Below are 21,194 nucleotides of genomic sequence, written 5' to 3'. Positions count from 1 at the left end.
CAAATTCCCAATATACAATATATATGTTCTTGTTATTATTCCATCAGAGAAATATTTTATTCAGGGAAATTAGTGGTGAGATTCATTTTGAAATTACTATCTAAACGGAGATGACTACATTTAAGCTACTTGGCTGAACTTCCACTACAGTCAGTCAAAATCTAGTGGGACTTAGGAAGCTATTCTGCCAACCACAGTGTCTCATGGACAGATGTTTTTTAGTGCTGTATGAATTTCTGTACAGCTTTCTGTGTAATCTGTTGCTTTTTCAGATGGCTGAAACTATCTTACTTAGCTTACAGTATCTTAGTTATGTATCAGGAACTGAACTGAAGTGCGAATGTCAACTTCAGAGTAAACAGGTCTTATACATTTGAGAGTCCTTTGTTTCTACAGCTATATGCTTATGACTATGAGAAGAACTAATTTTGTGTACATGTGCCACATGTACACAGTTTTGTGTTTGTGCCTTCTTCTTTGATGAGAGAGGTTGTGAATTGACAGATACCAAATTATAATTTATTCAGTGTCTTTCTGAAATAAACCTCTGATTTTTAATTCAAATTGTCAGGGTTTTATAGATTCAATATCTTGTTTCCCAGCTTATTGCTTCCAGTGTAAAGGAGTTGAACTACATTTTCTTTTTATATTTTAGTCTAAGTTCTGAATAACAGCAAATCGTAACTTTCTATAGAATATATTTAATAGCGTCTAGTTTAATATTTGCAAAATTTTGCAATGTTTTATGTTTCTGTATCAGACAGACTGTGAAAGGAGGTCATTGGTATGGAATGTTTTAAATTGTAACTTTTGTATTTCCTGGAATTTTTATTGGATAAATATAAACCTGCAGTATGATGTCAGGGAACTCATCCTGTGTTCACTGATGCTCCAGCTAAATGAGGTAGGAACCTTAGAAGATTTGTCATGTAACCATTGTTAATTCTGTAGAACTATGCAAAAGTATGATCCTTAATTTTTCACAAGGTATTCTGACAAGCTCTTGATTTTGACTATTAATAATGCAACTGATGTTTGATTTTTTGAATGACTTTAGCTTATAACTGATCATAGGATTTTGTGCATCTTATTGAGCTAGAAATAAAAAATAGGAAATAGTTGATTAATATATTTATTTTTAAAAAACATTTCTCTCATCTTTTTCCATTTTTGGGAAGAAACATTGATGCCCAAGGTAGCTTCTGTAATGCTTTTCCTTTACTGCTGATTATTCCAGACAATCTATAAATTGATGTGTTCTGTGCTCCATGAAAATGAAGATATATTACTTGGAACCCTGTGGTTACCTTGGACTGAAAGGTAGTTACAGCAGGATTGCTGAGAAATGTAGAAACTCATGGCGCAGAGCCACTGCCTTTAAGAAAGAAAGGTGTCATTAGAGAAACTCAGAGAGTGTTCAGTGCATGAATTTAAGGAGCCTTCACTGGGGATAATGATTATCTTTGTTAATGTTATCTTTTTCTTATGGCACAACATTTCTCTATCTTTTCACTGTAATGTTATTTTCCGAAACTGAATATTTTTTGTTGGTGTTTTTTTTTTTTTTTTTTTTTTTTTTTTTTTTTCCGTAAGTATTTAAATATGGGAAATATTTTACATTTCATGCAATTTGTAAAACTGAACTTTTAAGGTCAACTAGGCAAAAATATTTTGTCCTTAAGAGTAGGCATATTTAAAAGAATGTTGAAGTATGCTGCATTTTTAAGAGACACTTTTACAAAGCTGCTTAATATATGTTGCTTTAATTTAATTTAATCTATTTTTTGCTTTATCTTTGTTTTCTTACATGAGGCATTAAATGGAATCATGAGTTTTGATACAAAACTTGTTTCTAAAATATATGGTCATAAAGGGCGAATTTATAATGTAGGAACATATTATCAGTTAAATTACATCACCTTAACACCTATCTGCCTTTCTTGTGCAGAATTTTATGAAGTATTCTGCAGGACCGACAATTTAGGCAGTGGTACAGTATAGGGAGTTCATTTTGAAGATAAATAATTTCAGATAGAGACCTTTCAAGTCTAGAGACCATTAGCAGAAGTTTGTTCAGTTTACCTTTCATAAAACTTATTTGAAAAGAACCTTGTAGTAATATTCTTTTTGCTTAGAACAATAATGTCATTAAAATGGAATGTCAAATGGTGCATTATAATTCAAATAAAGCTAAGTTGAGTACATGAATCTTTTTTGGTCAAGTGGAGGAATCTTCTATTTCACACACCCTTTACACATATGTGTTCCTCTTTTTTTCTCTTTTGTTTTTTAAAGCTAGTATTATGACATTAATTTTTATCAACTCAATTATAATGCTGAAGTATACTCAAGGAAATCATGCAAGGCTACCACTTTTCCAAACCCACACTCAGAATTTGAAATTCTGCAGAGTGAATTTCTTCATTTTTAAAATTCAAATCTATATACTAAAAGATTGATTTAACTACAGGGAAATAAGTCTTATAATTACTTGAACTATCATCTTTTGAGTGTTTATTAGTGTCATGCTTGAAAATAACTGTATCACTGATACAGTTCATCAGTTAGTATAATCAGATTAAAAGAAATGTTATACAAAACAAAACACCTCACTGACTATTTTACATAGTACCTTTTCTGTCAGGCTATAAGACAAGAAGGGGAATTCATGAGTTTCATTTTTTATTTTACAGAGCTACGAGAGAAGTTGCTCAGAAGAGAGGAAGAAATGGGAGCTCTCCAGGTATGCCTTTTATATAATTAAGGAGCTACATTTTTTATTGCCCTTGAAATTAATAAGCTGTATTCTGTATCTTAAATTCAGCATGGGAAATGCATTTAACCAAACAAGGACCTGGTAGCTTATAAAACTCACAGTTGAGTTTCTCCGCACATTTAAGTTGCACGTTAGAAAAGATTAAAGTAATTAGCACTCTCCAATTAATAAATCTAGTCTTCTGTGAAAAGAATGGTTCTTTTATGTCACAGCGTTTACTGAAGTTCTGTTCTTACTGCTGTCTTCACTGAAACTACATGGAAATAGTTGTGGTGCAACTCTACATACAGAATTGCAGAAATGCTTTAAATTCTACTTCATTGGTTGAGTTAGATTCTGTGGGTATGTTGCTTTCTTCTGTATCTCCAGATAAAACTGAAAGTAAAATATTTGAGGTGTTTAAAACCTCTGAAACATTCAGTGTTCATCATTACTTTTCTGAGAAAGAAATTAGTTGATATATGCTAGAGCTTGATGCAATATATTCTCATTGTGTAGCATCTGTAACATTTACTTTACATTTGTGCTTTCACAGTGAGAGCCTAGTCTCAGTTCTGGAATAGTATTAAAGCATTACAGTCAAAGAAAACATATACTCCTTTGAAATGAAAATGTCTAGGAATGCAAAACCAAACTGGAATGTCTCAGTAGTGAGACTTGGGAAGGTATAAGGTAATACATGTTTTGTTCAGAATGTGGAGGGGAAAAAAAAAATTAACAAAAAATTAGAGCAAGCAATACCCAGTGTAAGAAAGTTTATATACAGTGTGAAGAATATGTCAGTGGAGGAGGATCCTGTAAGGTTAGTGGGAACAGAATTTTTATGAGGAAGCTGAATGACTATTAAGGAAAATGAAATTATTTATTGACCTGAGTTCTGACCATAGGAGTTTTAAGGTATGCTGACTCTGCTCATATAATAAATATAATGTGTTTTGCGGGCTAGAAATATCAAAAGCTTAGTGTAGAAACAGCTTGATCCGGTAAAAAGAGACAAGTTGCGAGACCCAAAGGTTACACAACACACCAATCCAGCTGTTTCCTGCTCAAACAAAAAATTTGGCTTAGCTTTCTGGCAGCTCAAGTTCAACAGGGCTGAGAGCTTGTCTGCGCAAGCAGTTTACACAGGTGCATATCTAGTTACATCAATGTAAAATGATCGCCTTTCATGTGAAGCAATTCTGTATCTACTTTCCTGTGAAGCACTATAGTTGACAAATTGTTCTAATTATGTTCCTTCCAACTGAATAAGGAGTAATGTTATACTGGAGAAATGTTCCATCAAATGAACGTCTTGTGTGCACGTGTATATTTCTGATGGTCTGTCAACTATGTCCTTCACTAACTGGCCATTCTGTTTAGGTGTGTCGCTTGTACTGCTCTGTCTGCTCTATTTGTACTTGAGTGCTTCATAGCAGTTTTTAATTCTTCAAATGCACATGCTTTCATGAAGTACTTAGCAAGAGCATAAATTATTTTTCTATATAGTAATTTGTCCAGAACCATCAATATGTTTCAAAATGGTTTCCCAATCTGGTGTACTTCATTCTTCTATATTCTAATTTTATAGTGGTAGAATATTTACAGCTTTGCTAGCCCCAACACAAGAAGGATGTAGAGCTGTTGGAGTAAGTCAAGAGGAGGTGATCAAAGGGCTGGAGCACCTCTCCTATGAAGAAAGGCTGAAGGAGTTTAGTTTATTTAGCTTGGAGAAGAGTAGGCTCTGGGGAGACCTCATTGTGGCCTTCCAGTACTTAAAGGGAGTTTATAGAAAAAAAGATGCAAGCTATTTTTTTACACAGGCAGACAGTGATAGGGCAAGGGGAAATGGTTTTAAACTAAGAGGAGATTTAGATTCAGAATTAAGAGGAAAGTTTTTATCTGGGTTGGGGAGGTGCTGGAGCAGACCGCCCAGAGAAGCTATGAATGCCTTATACCTGAAAGCTTTCCAAGGCCAGGCTGGATGGGGCTCTGGGCCCGATGTAGTGTGTGGCAACTTGGCTCAGGCAGGCATTTGGAACTAGATGTTTTTTAAGATTCAGCCCAAACCATTATATGATTCAATTTTATAATCCCCATGCTATTGTACCTCAGTATACGAAGCATAGGAAGTGGAGGTGAGAGTTCCTTTAACTGTAGCATTTCCTAAAGCTGAAACTTCCACTCTTGTAGACCAGGTGGCGTGGCTCTTCTTTTTTTTTTCCCCTGAGTCCCAGTTCAGCAAAGCATATGTTTAGTTAGTAATGAATGAAAGCTTTAATTGAAGTAGACTGCTGGAAGGTAGTTATTTCACATATGAATGACCACTAGTGTATAAATAATACTCTTGCTCCAGAGGCTTATAGCCTGCTGGAATAAGATTTCTCAGATATTATGGCCTGACCAGTTCATTCTTCTCTAGGAGATTGCTGATATCTTTTTGTGTACAATTTCTATGATCCTTAATAAGCATCTTATATATACAAAGAATTGTATGAAGAATATAAATTCTTTATGCTTTTTTTTTTTTTTTTTTAATCTAAATAGACTCTATGTAAAAAGTGTGTTGAGGAAACAGGTAGGCAGAAAAATTATCATTTATACTATGGACAAACAATTGCGATCAGTCAGTACCATGACTGAGAGAGTTATTTCTTCATACTTGAACCTTGAACACTGACCATAGTCATAGAAAAGCTAGAGGTGTAAGGAAAAGTATGAGAAATTAGTGCATTGCAGTGGGCAAATTATGATCAAGGATATCTTTAGGTTCTTTGCAATGTCTCTGCATCAGTTACCTAGAATATTACTCAGAGTTAGAGATGTGGTTTTCGTTGTATTTTTAGTTTACTCATTTTTGAGGGGATTTTAATGAAGCTTAACAGGTTCTAAATAAATAGAATTAATTTTGCTCCCATTTCCTTTTGAGGAAGCAATATGTTTACAGTTACCTAAAGATCCAGAAAATAACCAATATTTCTCATTCAAATACAGAGAAGTAAAATTAGTGCTTCTGCAATGCCCTCAGCTGACAGTGAGAAAGGAACACCTTTATGAAGATTCTTGAACATGCAGTTTTCACTTTGGCTTCCACTTAGGGAATATGTTGGATTGCAACTTGGCATGGCAAAGGCAAAATAATACTTCATAAAGTGGAAGATATAAATCTTTTTATATTTCAATACAGTATTCATTGTGGTCTTGTATTATATGGTGAGGATTGAGTTTTTAATGTAAATATATGCTGTTCTTTGATATAGGGATTAAAAGGTCAGAGACCAATACAGGAATATATCACTGTATTCTTAGTTCTGCATCTTGAAATGATTTCATATTTTTTATTAGAGTTTCTGTGTTATACGCAAATTTGGGTGAGTTTATATAATTAAATATGAAAATATCTATGCTCTCATTACACGTATGCTCACTCTGTTGTTACATGTACTCTCATGTACTCTCATATTCATATATATATTTTTTTCTTCTGAGGAGTCTGGAACATTTTCAATATTCTCACTTTCAAATAACCTCACTTCTTTTATTATGTCATTCGATGTTAAGGCCTATGATTTTAAGGTTTTCTCCTTCCTTTTTGTGTAAGTTGTTCCATGGTTTAAACTATGGCTTTCTTGAAAATATTGTAATATGCATGATTGCAATATTCAACTGCATGCACGTTCTCTGTGAAAACAATTGCAAGCCATTTTAATTTGCTTTGAAATTAGTGACACACAAATGTAAAAAATTTGACAAAATAGTCTTAATTTGGACATATATATATTGATAATGCATAAATAATCTGTGATAGATTTCCAAATACATTACATGGTGGTTTAGAAAATGTGCTGAGATTCTAAGAATTTACTCTGTTTTCAGAATTTTGGTAGCCTCGAGTCATTCTGAAAACTAAATTTATTCTATCACTGGAATCATCCTACTTATGCCATGCTGATTCTAAGACTATTATTCAACTAGTTCTTCTTAACTGAAAACATTTATATCTGAACCGCTGTTTACTATCACCACAAATTTGAGATCTGTAAATGCCTTTTTTTTTTTTTTTTACAGTAATTAGTTTGGTTTCTTTTCTCCCAGAGTCTTTAAATAAATGTTTGCAATGCCCAGTGTGTTTTTATGAAGACACGGACATCTCAAAATAAGTTACATTTAGTTTTTTGTATAATATTTTATCATAATTTTTTGTCTGTCTTTGGATGTCTTAGGAATAAATCCAGGTTATTATAATAATTGTCACTTATTAGGAGGAAAACAACAGGAAAAATTTTAAGAATTCTTAACTTAATTCACCCAGAAAGTAAAAAAACAAACAAACAAACAAAAAAAAAAAACCAAAAAACAAAAAAAAACCCTCCTATACTTTCATAAGGTAATATTTTAAGGAAGTAAGGATTCTTGTGATGTTTTAATGGTCACATTTTCAACTGAATAGTCAGGTGAGCTCAACTAAACACTTTAAATATATTTATTCTCAAATTCCTTGAAATACAACATTAATCTTTTTTTATCTGGATTTTAACAGCTTGCTATTTCTCAAAGATACTTTTCAATGGGAAACGATGTTACAATATACATAAGTTCTATCTTCTGCATATTTTGTGCTAAAGCCGACACAAACTCATTTTACTTTTGTTTTTGTCTGATATTAGGCTTTATTTAAGCAGCAACAAGATGTTGTTAGTTGTTCTTCAAAGCAATTTCTGGTAACAGAATAATGCTCTGGAACTTATATTTTACTTTTCTAAATAAATACCTTAAAGAAAACTAAAGAAAATTGAAATAGATGCTACTGTGGCATAAGCTCCAAAGCACTCTAGATTTACAGCCACTGGTGATCAGAAAGAAAAGCCAAACTCTGGGATGTGTGAGTAAAATCTACAATATTGAAAATCTAGCTGTTTTTTAAAAATATACTATTTTGAAAAAAAAAAATATTGGTATAAATAAATTTTGTTCAAATTCTTCTTTTCTGGGAAGTTGCTTTTTAATTTCCTTTAGTGCAGAGTTTTAAGTAAGATAGTTTGATAAATGGGTTAGAGGTTGAGTTAGATACAGCAGTTTCTCTCTAAGTAACAGTTTCATGAAAACTAAAAGTAGCATTTCCTTCTTATTCAACTTATGTTTCATTTATATTCTTAGCTTTCTAACTTCTTGTTCTCCTTTATTTGTAGGAACGAATTATGTCCTTAGAAAAGGTAAGTTTCTTAAATTTATTTTCAGACCAATCATAATGAAACTACTTGATTCAAAATGTAATTTTTACATATTTTTTTAAAAAAGGTTGCCATTTGGATTTTTTATTGCCATTGAAGATGCATGATATTTTTGCACTGCACCTTTCTATTTAGGTTTTCATTACAGTATTTGAGCACCAGTTATATAAAATTTAAAGTAGTATACTTTTCTGTATAGTTCATTTCACATTTGTCGGGAGTTAATTCTCAAAGTGAGAGTCTTGATGCTTCACATAATGCTGTGTGAATTAGTTCTGCTCAGAAGTGTCTCTTAATCATGGTTTGCTTACATGACAATTAGGCAGGCTTGCATATACTCTGCCAACAATTTGTCATGAACTGAGGTAAGCTGCCTGGTGAACTACATCACAGTCTTTGTCAGTTCCCTCCACCTTGGTAGAGACTGAGAAATTTTCTTGGAAATCAACCAGTTATTCCTGTGAATACGTGCCTTATATATGCTTTGATAGTAAGAAAACTTGCTGTTTTCTGTAGAGAACCCAAAAGAGAGGGTATCACCTGCATAGATTATTTGGATTGGACTTTTCTGGATTTTATTTGGCTTTTCGTTATAATGTCATAAATTCAGAATAACTCCATTAATGTTGTAAGTATTCTGCAAGATTGTTTTTTTGACTGAAATTTCCTTTTCACTGTGAACATCTACGTTTCAATTTAAGTCATATATTATGTTAATGAAATTAAGGCTTTGAATAACAGTAAAACAAATTTCTGTTTGAACACACTCAGCAATGTGAAAGCTCCTAGATTCCTCTATTGTAGTAGCAGGCTCAAAGTTGCATCAGTTTTCTGTGAAGAATTGAAGAATTTTTTTTTTGAAGAATTGAAGAAGGTGAAGAATTGAAAGGGTGACAGTCCCCAATGCAGAGAGATTACATGACTGCCTGACACTGTCCAAGTTCGGGCTCTTTTTCTTTCTTTCTGTGTGGCTTCTATCAATAAGCAAAGTCTGCTCTTGTGATTATTTCATGGCTGTCCCACTTTGCATGCATGAATATTTAGTAATTTTTAAAATCTAAGGGTTAATACTTCTGTGTTTGGTTTGCTTCTGTAGTGTCTTGCCAAGACTACCATTACATCAAAGGCCTTCTGATCCTCCCAGAACACAGCAGCTCTTTGATCTTATACAAATGCCTGGGAGAGGAGCAGCGTCATCCTGCCTGCCTCTCCCTTTCCTTTCCTTTTATCAGCGAGCCAGTGTGTCACTTCCTTTCACTGGGGGTACAGAATTTTCCCAAGGGTCTCCAGTTCCTTCTGCTCACTCCCACCAATAACTTTGGCTGCTCATAGCCAGGTGCATCTTTTCTTCTAATGCTCTCCTTACCTTCTTCCTTGCTGCTGTCTGCTCCTCCGACGCGGCTATTCCACTTACTACTTAGCTATTCTCTTCTCCCTGCTCTTTGATATTTTACTTATTCTTTTCTTTTTCTTTTTTTTTGCTAAAATCGCCACCTTTAATTTTTTCTTCACTAGCATTTTGTATCTTTTTTTCTGTTAAAGAACATTGTTAAAATATGATTAATTTTTTTTTTTGCATTGCTCTCCCATTTATACTTATTTGTCGTCTTTTGCCTAGTTTTTGAATTTAGAGTAGGATTCAAAAATAGTGGAATTCACATCTTTCTAACTTACATATTCCAATTAGTCTGCACAAATTCCACAGACTAAAGATGTATGCGTATATTTCTAACATTCTTATCACTCTTCCCTCAGAAACTGACATAATTATTTTTAAAATGACTGTTTAGCAAAACTGTTTTTCACTATTTTGAAAAAAATGAGTTACTAAAATAATTTAAGGCATAACATTGGAAAGAATATACTTGTGTTGAGACTGAATAGAAAAATTGCATATAAGCATGATCAGAATATCTTAATGTATATTTTTAAACAAATGTTTAAAATATTGATGTATGTATTTATTGCTAAAGTTCCTTAAAGAAAGAAACACTGCAAAATGTGGAGAATTCTGTAAACTTTATTAAACTGCTCTGTTCTTGGAAGTCAGGATGAGTTGTTTCATATTTATTGACCCTCTCCTGTTTCATATTTATTTATAAATAGTTATTGCGTGTGGTTTGCAACTTGATCTAATAACTTTATATTCTGCCATGGTGATATTAATAATATAATACTTCACAGAATCATGAAACAGTTGAAGTTGGAAGGGGTCTCCGAAGGTCACTGAGCAAGGCCCCATTGCTCAGGGGGCTTTTGAAAATCTCCCAGGAGGAAGCTCTACAACTCTTTTCTCTTGCCAGTGCTCAGCCGCCCATACAGTACACAATTGCTTCTTGATGGTCAGACAATTTCTGGTGTTCCAGTTTGTACCCATTACCTCTTGTCCTGTAACCGGGCACTACTGAAAAGAGCCTCACTCCATCTTCTTTACACCCTTCCTGTAGATATTTGTACACATTAATGATATCCCTCCTGAGCTTTCCCTTTCCTGGGGTGAACAGTCCCAACTCTCTCAGCCTTTCTTCATAGGAGAGATGCTTCAGTCCAGTCCCTTAAACAATGTTATTTGCTCTTTGCTGGATTCTTTATGGTATGTCCATGTCTCTTATGTAGAACACTAGATGTGTCTCATCAGTGCTGAGTGTAGGGGATGGATCATGTCATTTATTTAAGAGATGCGTGGACATGACACTAAGGGACAATGTTTAACGATGGAACTTAGTAGGTCAGATTGACAGTGGACTTGATGAGCTTGAAGGTCTTCTCCAACCTAAATTTTCTGCTCCTACTCTTATCCCTCTTCATTTTTTCCTGTTCTTTTATTCCTATTCCTATTCTGACTAACCTACTGGCAACACTCTTCCTAACATAGCCCTTAGATTCTCTGGACAGGGAGTTTCTTTTGGTATTGTGAAGTTACTGTAACATTTTCTACATATGGAAAATACTGAATAGTTTTGCCATATTTTGATAAAACAAAATAAGCTTGATTTTCTATTAGGAAAAGTAAAAATATTTATTACATTGTGCTACCATGTGTTTTTTTTAATTCTTTCATTGTCATTCAACATTTGATTAAAATGAGGAAATCTATAAGCCAAATTACTATTTTTTTTTCCTATTCTGACACTAATTTGGTTAAAACACTTCTTCGTATTTCATTTTTTCTCAGCTGTAAGAGAGAACGCTATTTCTTCTTTCCTGTGAGGGCTGTGTGATTTAATTTTTTGTAATGCATTCAGAAAGGCTTAATGAAATAATGTTAGTGACAAAAAAATTAAATTACATGTAAATGTACGTGTCTAGCCTGCAAAGCTTCATAAAATTGAAGTAACCATTTTGAATGGCAAGGAAGCTTTTTTACCTTTTACGAATGTGTACTACTAACATTACGTTACACCCACTGCCTCTTGAGCTATATTTTTTTTAATTTCCTGTAATGATTCCTGGGTGTCTCTTGATAAAATCTTAGTAAATGATAAGGAATTGATTCTCAAAAACATTTTCTGTTTACCCCTGGTAGCAATCAGAATGCTGGTTGATGATTCACATAGATCTGGCTTGCCAAAAGGTTTTACTCACTACCTCCTCCACATTTCCAGCTGCTAGTATGCATCAAACAACTGAAAATTCATGAAATACTTTCCTAATACTTTTCCATGTAAACAATTCTTGTAGTTACCATAGGGATGATGAGTGATCATGAATGTGAAAAGTAATGGTTCATGTTCCTGTGAATGGGAAAGGAAGCATCCATGAAGCTCTCTTAATTAAAATGGTGCCCACCCTCTGCAAAAACATCTGGAGTCTGAATTGAAAGTTCAGTTAGTTTGACATTTGCAATGCTTTCTTAACAAAGATATGCTGGTTTTGATTAGTATAAGTGCAGTTTTTGCTTAAAAAATCTTAGGACTTTGAACCTCAATGAAACGATGTGGTTTAATGAAAACCAATTGAACATGCATGTTGTATAACCGGGTTTTACGTTTATCTTTGTGAAGGTAAATTTATTAAGATAATGTGCTGAAATCACCAAAACAACAGAATAGTTAAGAAGCAATAAAATGATACAAAATATATATTTTCCTCTGTATGGAAAATGTTCTAGATCACAGAATGATCCAGTTAGAGTGAAATTTTCCTGGCATATAGAGGTCAACAATGAATCTAGGATCTCTTAAAGAAAACCACACTTGCGTTAAAAGATCATAAGATGTATGATCAGTATACTGCTGGAGATGGAAGCTGACATTACACAGTTTTGTAGATTAACAAGGAAATCAAAAAATATCTTTAAACATGCTGGAAACATCCTACTCTTGTTATTTAGGTATTCAATTTGCAAAGTTGATTTAAGAATAAGATATCATAGGTCACCTTCAACATTCCTCATAGGTCATCTTCAACTTTCATCTGAATTGCATGTAATTCCCTGATGAAAAACATTACAGTCAGTTAAAATTACAGTTGCAGTTAATCTTTTTATGGATATTCTTTGGGGACTGGCTAAATGTTACTGAAGTCAGATCTAATATTCAAAAATATGTGTTATTCAAATAGACATTTATTTTTACCTCAAAAAAAGAAACCGACGCTAACGTGAAAGTCAGTGAAGTTTGGTTTCTGGTTTGTGCTTGTGTTTTCAATATATTGACTATAAAGCTAAACTTTACGAGAACTATGCACAAATCTGCTTTGATTTATTTGAGTTTAGCATTGCGGCTTTGAGACTAAAAATAATATGTGTATCTGATCTTGATTTAGATCTGTCTCTTGAGACAGCGTGCGACATTTGCATCAGTATAGGAGGAGGATTAGCTGTTCACATGCAGTTTAAATATAAAAGTGTTTGTATGGTGTCATGGAAAATGACTAATTTGTTTTATTCTTCTTTAAGAATATAAAATGCCCCCTTTCAAAGCAAATAGCCTTTATTTTAAAAACACAAGGATAAATAGCACGCACTCTATGGAGGAGTCTGCTGTTAAATAAAATATCATGAATACAGCTTCACTCAATACAATTGGTTTTCCTCTTATCAGTACAATCAGTTCACTGTATCAGTACCTTCTGTTCCCCTTTAAATAATGAGCAGACAGATGCATTTGCTTGCTTTAGGATTGTTTGTATGTATTAGGGCATATAGCTTTCCAGTTTCTTGGAAAAAAGTTAACAATGCTTAATTGCCTTCTGTGTCAGGTGCATTCAATATCCTTTATTACATTTTATCTTGTATGGCTAAATCCATCTCTCTTAATAGAATGGAGTGTAGTCATTAATGATACAAGTGTGGCATTTAATCCATGCTGAAGAGATTGCTGTGTGTTTCACTAAATTGCTGGACAAATTTCTGTCGGTCAGCTAGAAGCTGTTTCGTTACCTCTCCCTCTCATTGTTCAAGATATTGTTGCCACCTTCTTCATCCAAATTCCCCTAAGAAATATTGATTTTTCTTTTTCCATTTTGGTTTGTTCATTGCCACAGTTCTATTCATTAGTTTTATGAAAAAGGAATATATTTTTCCTCTGAATACGCTTATGTATGTTATTCTGATCATAGAATCAGAATTGCTCAGGTTGGAAAAGACCCTCGAGATCATCAAGTATTTTAGAATGTAAACGCAGGCAAAGTACAACAATGACCAAAATGTAATGCTTAGGGAATCATGTATGTACAGGAGCAGCATATATTTTATTTTCAGTCATTTGGTCAGATTGCAGCCATTCAAAGGTCAGTGAGGCTTCTTAGTCATGAACGGACACATATTCTTTCAAAATTGATATAAACATTTCTATCATTATGTGATTTGTGATTTTAAGCAAATTGGTCATTTCTCCCTTCAGGTACCTGCCTTTGCTGAAGAATCCTGCTTTATTGAATGTTTCTATTTATTCACTACTTGCATGGAAAAAACATTCAATAATTTTGGTCATTCTTGTTGCTCTTCTCTAAGCTTTCTCTATTTCTGTTTCTCTTCTGACACAAATTCCCACTGCTGTACTCAGTAGGCAAGGTGTTGCAAACACACTGTGAATTAATAATTAGCTTTTTTATTTCTTATTTTTCTTTTTAATTATGATCAGTGTTGATTTATCTTTTCTGATAGTTATTAAGCACTGAATTAGCAAATTATTTTGTATCATTTTCCTTATGATCTGGATCATGATCAGTAGTGGTTAGCTCAAAGCCAATTATTTTATAGGAATCCAAAAAAACTATCAGAAATTCAAGCTGCATTTATTGTCCCTTATCCACTGTTGATAAGACCCTGAAACTAAGCACTGAGTATGCCCATAGCACAGAGGTTGATCTTCTGCTTTCCAGATGAGAATTAATAATGTAACAGTAGTTTCACATTTCTAATGGGAGCAAGCTGAGGCACAACTAAATTTTTTCACAAGTAGTACGTGAAATAGAGGGGATGTATTTAGGAGGTACCTAAAAAGAACAAATGATGAGCATCCTCCTTCACTTAGTGGCAGTGTTGACATTGGGACTTGGCACAGAAATTTTGAGAAGGAGCTGAATGTTGAATGGCTTAATGGATGGACTTACACTTATGGTCTGAGTTCCTTTCATATGAGTGGATCACAGGTTAAAAAAAAATATTCTGGTTGGAAGAGGAATATTCTATAAATTGAAAGTATTTAATTGGATCCTGAGGCACCACTACATTAATTGTGCCCTGTCTCCCCTACAGTTTTATTTCAACTTTGTATCACATACCTAATGTTTGTTTTCCTACAGTTCACAAGTAAAATCTTTCAGCAAAATTATTTATGGTTTAATTTGGTGCTGGACAAAGAAAAGATACAGAGTTCTATTACGGTTTTGTTGTTGTTTCCCTGTGAGGAAAAAGTGTGTTTCTGAAGGACTAGGGGAATTGCTTTTTGGAATCAAAAATTTCAGACTGTCAGATCTGTGTGATACCAGGAATAACTGCTGAATGCTGTGAATTAGTATTTTAATTTACTTATAATTAAGATTATGTTTACAAGAGCAGGTAGAGATTTTTATTGCTTAAAGTCTGTTGTGTCTCCTGTATTTCCCAGCCTTAAAATTGCACATGCAGGCCAGTACCAGGGGAAGAAGCAGCATACATTACAGTTCATCATAAGTTAATGGAGTTGAAAACCGGCGCTTTGATGAACATAAGTAAATGAATCATGAAATATGAATTATTACTTCCTTTCTGTTGTAGAAGTTATACTTACAAGAGGAAAACATCAGAGTGATAGATACCTCTAGGCAATTTTACTTTGAAGTGGAGAGGTATAGTAACATTTGAGAAAAACAGACAGGTATTTTACAACTTTAAAAACAATTATGTGCTATAATCTGTGAAAACACATCAATGTTATATTTAGTCCTCCTGCCAGATTGCACCATTTTAACACTCATTGTTAATACATACGTGAAAGTTCTGTAATTCCTTTCTAGTAAAGAACCAGGTATGTTACAGGAAACACAGTATTATTCCCCTTAAGATCTCCCTAGAGATCTTATAAAAAAAAAAAGAAAAAAAAAAAGGAAAAAAAAAACCCTACATGATTGCAAATAGTCACATATTAAAATACAGAATTTCTTATGAAAATTAAAAAAAATATGTATGATTTTGATCTAAGCACAGCTAGCCAAATGGAAAATCTACTAATCAACTCATGTGGGAAAGAAGGGTGTACTATTTTCTTGTTACAAGTAATAACCCTCATTAGTTCTGAATTTAAAATTTTGTGAATTTGGATTGCCCTGTTTTCTTCACTAGAGACTGGCACAAGTATGCACTTTCCTGTCCCTACAGGGTTTTTTCATCATTTGTCAAAATCAGATGTCAGCTTTGCAAATAAAGACTTACACTGGGTTTTCTCAGTGCTGCCCATGTCAGGAAATGGTTTACTTATCTTCCAGGCATGTCTTCATATATTCATTCTTACATAATTCCTGTACAGCTTTTAAAAAACTAAGATGTTAAATTATTGCTTTAGTATAAAGGCAAAAGTCATTATGTTTTAGGTTCATACCTAGATAATTTCTGCCTTACTTTCCCTCTCTTTGTATTTTCTTGTTCTGACCAAATGTCTAAGGCTTCTTTGTTTTACTCTGTTTCACTTCTGACAATTCTTCCTGTGTTTCTTGAAATCTTAAAAATCCTTTCTGGTCAATGCTTTTTTTTCCCATTTGGTTTTTTACTCTTTATATTGTTCTTGAAGAAACTATTTGTCCAGCCCTCACAAAGTTTATACTTCTTAGTTGTGATAACTAATTTTTTTGACTCTAGTGTATTCTTATTCTGTTATATGTTATGTGAAGAATAAAATCTAATCTGAAACAAGAGACAGATTCTAGACTTCATCTTCTTGATAAGCCTTTGTTTTTTCTCCTACTGAGTCTTCCATTCCTTGTTCAGGATTTAACAATGGGGTGAGAGCCCTTTTTTAGCTAAGTGTGCAGTGGAAGGATAAAAAATATTTCCTGGAACGTGAGAAGCCCCATTAGTCTCATAAATAAAAAGAACTCAGATTTCTGTAGAACTGATTTAGCCAGGTGATTATTTAATAGAAATAAATCCTAATATCTTTTTCCAGTATCACTTTTGGTCTAATTAAACTAAATAATCAGTAAAACAGAGAAATCAATATCTTAGGTCAACAGTCCAATATAGTTTATATTAAGACTGTGTATTGGCTTCAGGTTCAGTTTTGTGAGACATTGCAGAGAGAAGATGAAAAGAGATTGATTATTCATTGTTATGTGTACAAGCCAGCATGTAATTAAGCTAACAAGTACTACACTTTTCATGTACTATATTATAGTAATTTGAAAAATTGCTTATAAATTATAGTAGCAATGGCATGTTTAGTTGAGTGTTGATTATTTATTTATTTATTTATTTCTAATGTTTTCTCTTGTGTTCTCTTCTTTAGAGTACTCGAGTAGCTTTAGACCATCTGGAGTCTGTTCCTGAGAAACTGAGCCTCTTAGAAGATTTCAAAGATATTGGAGTGAGAAGGACTTCACTTGACTCTTTTAGTAGTTCTAAATTATTTCAATTAACTAACGTTAACCCCATATGTATAGATAAATCAGTTAACAAGATATATGAAATTACATATGACAAAAACATACAGTAAGCCATTTTTTTTTTTGCCTCAGCTTTACTGAGGCCATGAATTTAGTAGTAGGTAGTAATACAGGTGAGGTGTTCCATAATGCAAGCAAACGTTTAGTACTATGTGTAGGTTGCTCAGAAAGTAATGCTAATTATTTCCATGGAAACTGCAGCAGATACAAAGAGCACAGCACTGTTTGACAGAGCAAATTCTCAGCTACAAAGCAGTATTTTTCAATGTAGTCACCACCAATAGATGTGTGTTTTTGCCAGCAATAAATAGGAGCCTGCACGCAGTGCTCGTCAGGGGAAATGACCCACTATTTCACAGCTGCCATGATGGGCTGTTGCTGAAAAATATTGCCTATGCAATATTTCATGTTTCACCTACCCAAGCATATGGAAGTCAGAATATGCCAAATCCAGAGTGTACAGTGGGCATGGTAGGACTGTCCAGACAAGACTGGCAACGTGTTGTATGGTCTTCAAACTGATACAGAGCCTGCTCTTTTCATGTTGCAAGAAAAAGGTTGTCACCTTCTCTGGCCTGACTCTGGAAATTTGAGCTTCATAGAGCAGCAGACAGTTGATGGTTTGTCTGAATTCCAGGAAATCCAGAAGGATCACCCCTTTCTTATTGCAAAAGACAGTGCACATCAGTTTACACCCTTACAGCTGCATCTTGAATGTTTTCTTCAATGGGAAATTCACATGTTGCTCCTCCATGGACTGCTTTTTTGTCTCCAGCTAATGATGGTGACACAGTATCTCATCACTGATAATGACATGATGCAGGAAACTGTCACCTTTAGCTTCATGTCAATTAAATAGGTTGTGACAAACTTGCATACAGTGCTCTTTCTGTTTCTCTGTGAGCATTTGTGCAACCCACTTGGCACAAACTTTGTGATATTCCTACAATACTGCTATCATTTCCAAAACACTGAAGACAATATTCAGCTCCACACACAGTTCTCTGGTCAAATAAGCTAAGTTCTGCTAAGATACTGATTGACGTGCTCTTTATTTCATGGTTTGGCAGCTGTGCATAGCTGTTTGGAATGAGGTTTGTCTTTCACTTCATTGTTGCCACTGCTGACAGCAGTTGCCACATCACCCACTGCCTCAGCTGTGCTCACACCCACTGTTTGAACTCTAGACTTTCAGGAAGCATCCACAAATGTGAAAAGATGTAGTTTTTTTTCCGCATGAGGGAATTCCATGACATCCCTTTGCTTCATCCGCACTTCCAAGTCATATGCCATTCTATCAGACTGCCCCTCTGCTGCCATCTGTTGCACAGCAACAACATGTAATGGAATATTGGTGGGAAGGTTCGATCTCTGTTGCCATGCCACCAACATCCACCTCTGACACTGTGGGCAAACATAATAAAATAAAAAATCATTACTTCCAGAGCAAATGTCGGAATAGGTCAAAACCTAATTAGCAACTCAGAATATGTGTAGAGAGTGTCGCGTTATAATAGTCATTGGAAGAGTTGTTACTTAAAACATTTTTCTAAAAAACTGTAATTAATTTTTATACATTGCAAAATTCCTTTGTTAGAAGCTATGAAATTTTGGAAAGAGTTACCAGACAATCAATCACCAATGAAGGATTACTTTTTAATATTTAATATTAGTCTTTTGTACATAAAAAACATCATACTTTCATATGGCCCTTGTATTTCAGCCTCTGAAAGTTAGTGATTCTCTCACCTGAGCTGCATGGAAAATCCTGGATACCCATATAGGCAGTAGCCAACCAATTTTTGCTAACTGATTTTCAAATTACAATATCATTTATATATTTCAATGCTTTTCTAGGAGTCCCATTGCAGGAGGGAGATGATTGAGGAGAGGTATACAAAGTATAAAGAAATAGTGACTTCTCTGCAGCAGCAGCTGGAAGGCTCAAAACAAAGAGCCCAACAATTCAAGGTAAGTGTGTGTACTACACTTTGGTTTTGTGATTGCTTTTAGTCAGCAACATAAGGTTATTTAGCATATATTAACTCATGATGCAAACACAGACTAAAAATGTATGTGAATGTTGCTGTTTCTTTCCTGGAATGGCAAAGTTTTGTGTAACTGCTATAGTAGTTGTAAAATTTGGTGACATTTTGTTGTCTTTGTTATAAACTGAAATATTCCAAAAACTCTTAAAAATTCCATGGAGAAGCAAATCTGTACTTTACTATTCTAAAGTCTTAGGTTGTACCACTGCTTTGCCAAATTATGTTTGCAGTTTTTTGATTGGTTTGTTTGCTTTTCCCTTGTCCTTTTAGGTTTAAGAGAGCTACTGAATTTTTTTTTTTTTTTAATTGATTTGTAGACTGCAAATAGTGTTGGTTTTTTTTTAGTACTTCATCTCTGTATTCTTTACAATCATGTCTATTTCATACATAAACAAAATTGAGGCAAACAGAGTAGTGATTTGCTAAAGGTAATGTTGAAATTCAAGTAATGTAAAAAAGTAAGAAATAACATTGTTCAAGTAGTGCTGAAATAAATGTTCAGAATTGAGAGCTGAGAATTTTCTGCCATTGCAATCAGGATTCATTGACAGTGTCAGGTGTGTCTCTTGGCAGTTGAGGTCCCAATGTAGGATCATGCCCCATGTTACAAAAAAACTTCAGGCTGTTTGTGTCGCCACTTCCTCCACAGCAGTCTTCTTCTAAAATATGAGCCTACCTAACAGTAGGTTTTTTAACAAGAGGAAAAGACAAAATAGAGTATTTTAGCTGAACAAGTCGCTGCTGTAAGACAACACTGTGAAACTACCTGAGCCATGTTCTTCTGTATGAAAAGAACAGGGCAGATTCACTTTCAGACTATTGCTACTAGTAGTCTGCAGTTTCTGGAATTTCTCTTGCCTTTACAAGAGTTAATAATTCAGTGGCCATTGAAATCTGGAAAATACTGAAAATCTAAGTGGAATGCAATCAACTTAGAACAGAATATAGTATTGACCTAAACTGACTGAGCTTACTGATGTGATGTTCAAAATCTGTGAAAGGCTGATTCCAAAATGACGTTTCCTCTATCTTTAGACAAGAAGGAGCATTTAATGACTTCCTTTTAGTCAGTTCTAATTGTTTTTTTGCATGACGTACAGCCCTCTTTGCTGTCACAGCTGTTACAAATAGAACAGAATGTTCAAAAACAAGTAACAGACGGGTGCTAATCTGATTGCAGTGGTCAGGCTGGCTTAGTCTAAAAAATCCGTTTTTAATGCTTGCCTTTCTTACCCTCCCTTGGAACTGACTCAAATGCATTGTTGTTTCATTTTTAAAAAGTGTTTACTGTTAGTTAGTAGGGAGTCTCTAAAATTGATTGGTGAAGGATTGTAGTCTGGAGGACATCAAAGTTCATTGTTTGTGATGGTTTTGATTCATGCTCTGCACAGTGTTATGTTTCTCCTGTGTGAAGTTGACAGATATTTGGTAGATAATATTGCTTGAAGACACTGGCTGTGAAATACCTGTTGCTTAGAATGTCAGCAAAATCATAATTTGCGTTCGTATAGGTCAAAGTGTAACATTTCAGCTAATAAAGGATGTCAGACGTTGAGGGTGATTTTTCAACTGATGAGCTAATTGTTAGTAGCTAAAGAAGAAATTAGGGAAAAAGGAGGTAAATATAACCAGTAATAATAAAATAAGGAATAAAGAATACCAACTAATGCAAAATCAAAAGAAAAAGCTAGAAGAAACCTAAAGATTGTTATTTTGAACAGATTAAAGTATTCTAGGACTGTTTCCCTGCTAAAAACAACTGACCACTTAGTTAAATGCATGTAAGTATTAAAAAAATCATGTGAGAAAGATACATTATGTAAATGCAAATTTCTGTAAAGAAAAAGCAGATTGTGGTGTACATGCCTTGTTTGTTTTTTTTTAAAGCTCTACTATAACAAAGCATTTCTGGAAGCAGAATGGAAAGACTAAATTTTTATTTTCTTTTAAAGTTGTTGTGCTGTGTACATTTTGTGTACTAAGTCTCTCATCAGCACATAGGGTAGCACAGTAGTAATTCCTATTAGTCTTAATAGGAGTAAATATCTCTTCACTGATGGGACAAAAGCTTATTGT

The 21,194-nt window shown here is 34.0% G+C and overlaps 1 protein-coding gene across 10 annotated transcripts in view; it reads left to right on the top strand.

Moving 5' to 3' along the window:
• The window catches only part of CEP128 (centrosomal protein 128), a 102,904-nt gene that overhangs the window by 65,404 nt on the left and 16,306 nt on the right, over positions 1-21,194 (top strand). For 9 of the 10 annotated variants that reach the window (XM_048948604.1, XM_048948603.1, XM_048948606.1 and 6 more), the window contains 4 exons: positions 2,694-2,743; positions 7,945-7,968; positions 16,914-16,991; positions 18,928-19,041. In XM_048948604.1, the coding sequence (XP_048804561.1) occupies positions 2,694-2,743; positions 7,945-7,968; positions 16,914-16,991; positions 18,928-19,041 (266 nt within the window). Of the gene's footprint in view, positions 1-2,693; positions 2,744-7,944; positions 7,969-9,082; positions 10,215-16,913; positions 16,992-18,927; positions 19,042-21,194 lie in introns of those variants that run through there. The other variant, XM_048948605.1, reaches the window with a different exon arrangement.

This window comes from Lagopus muta, chromosome 6, assembly GCF_023343835.1.
Source record: "Lagopus muta isolate bLagMut1 chromosome 6, bLagMut1 primary, whole genome shotgun sequence".
Classification (NCBI taxonomy): Eukaryota; Metazoa; Chordata; class Aves; order Galliformes; family Phasianidae; genus Lagopus; species Lagopus muta.
The sequence above is the reverse complement of the archived record's forward strand: the minus strand, read 5'-3'. Positions and strand labels throughout refer to the sequence as shown.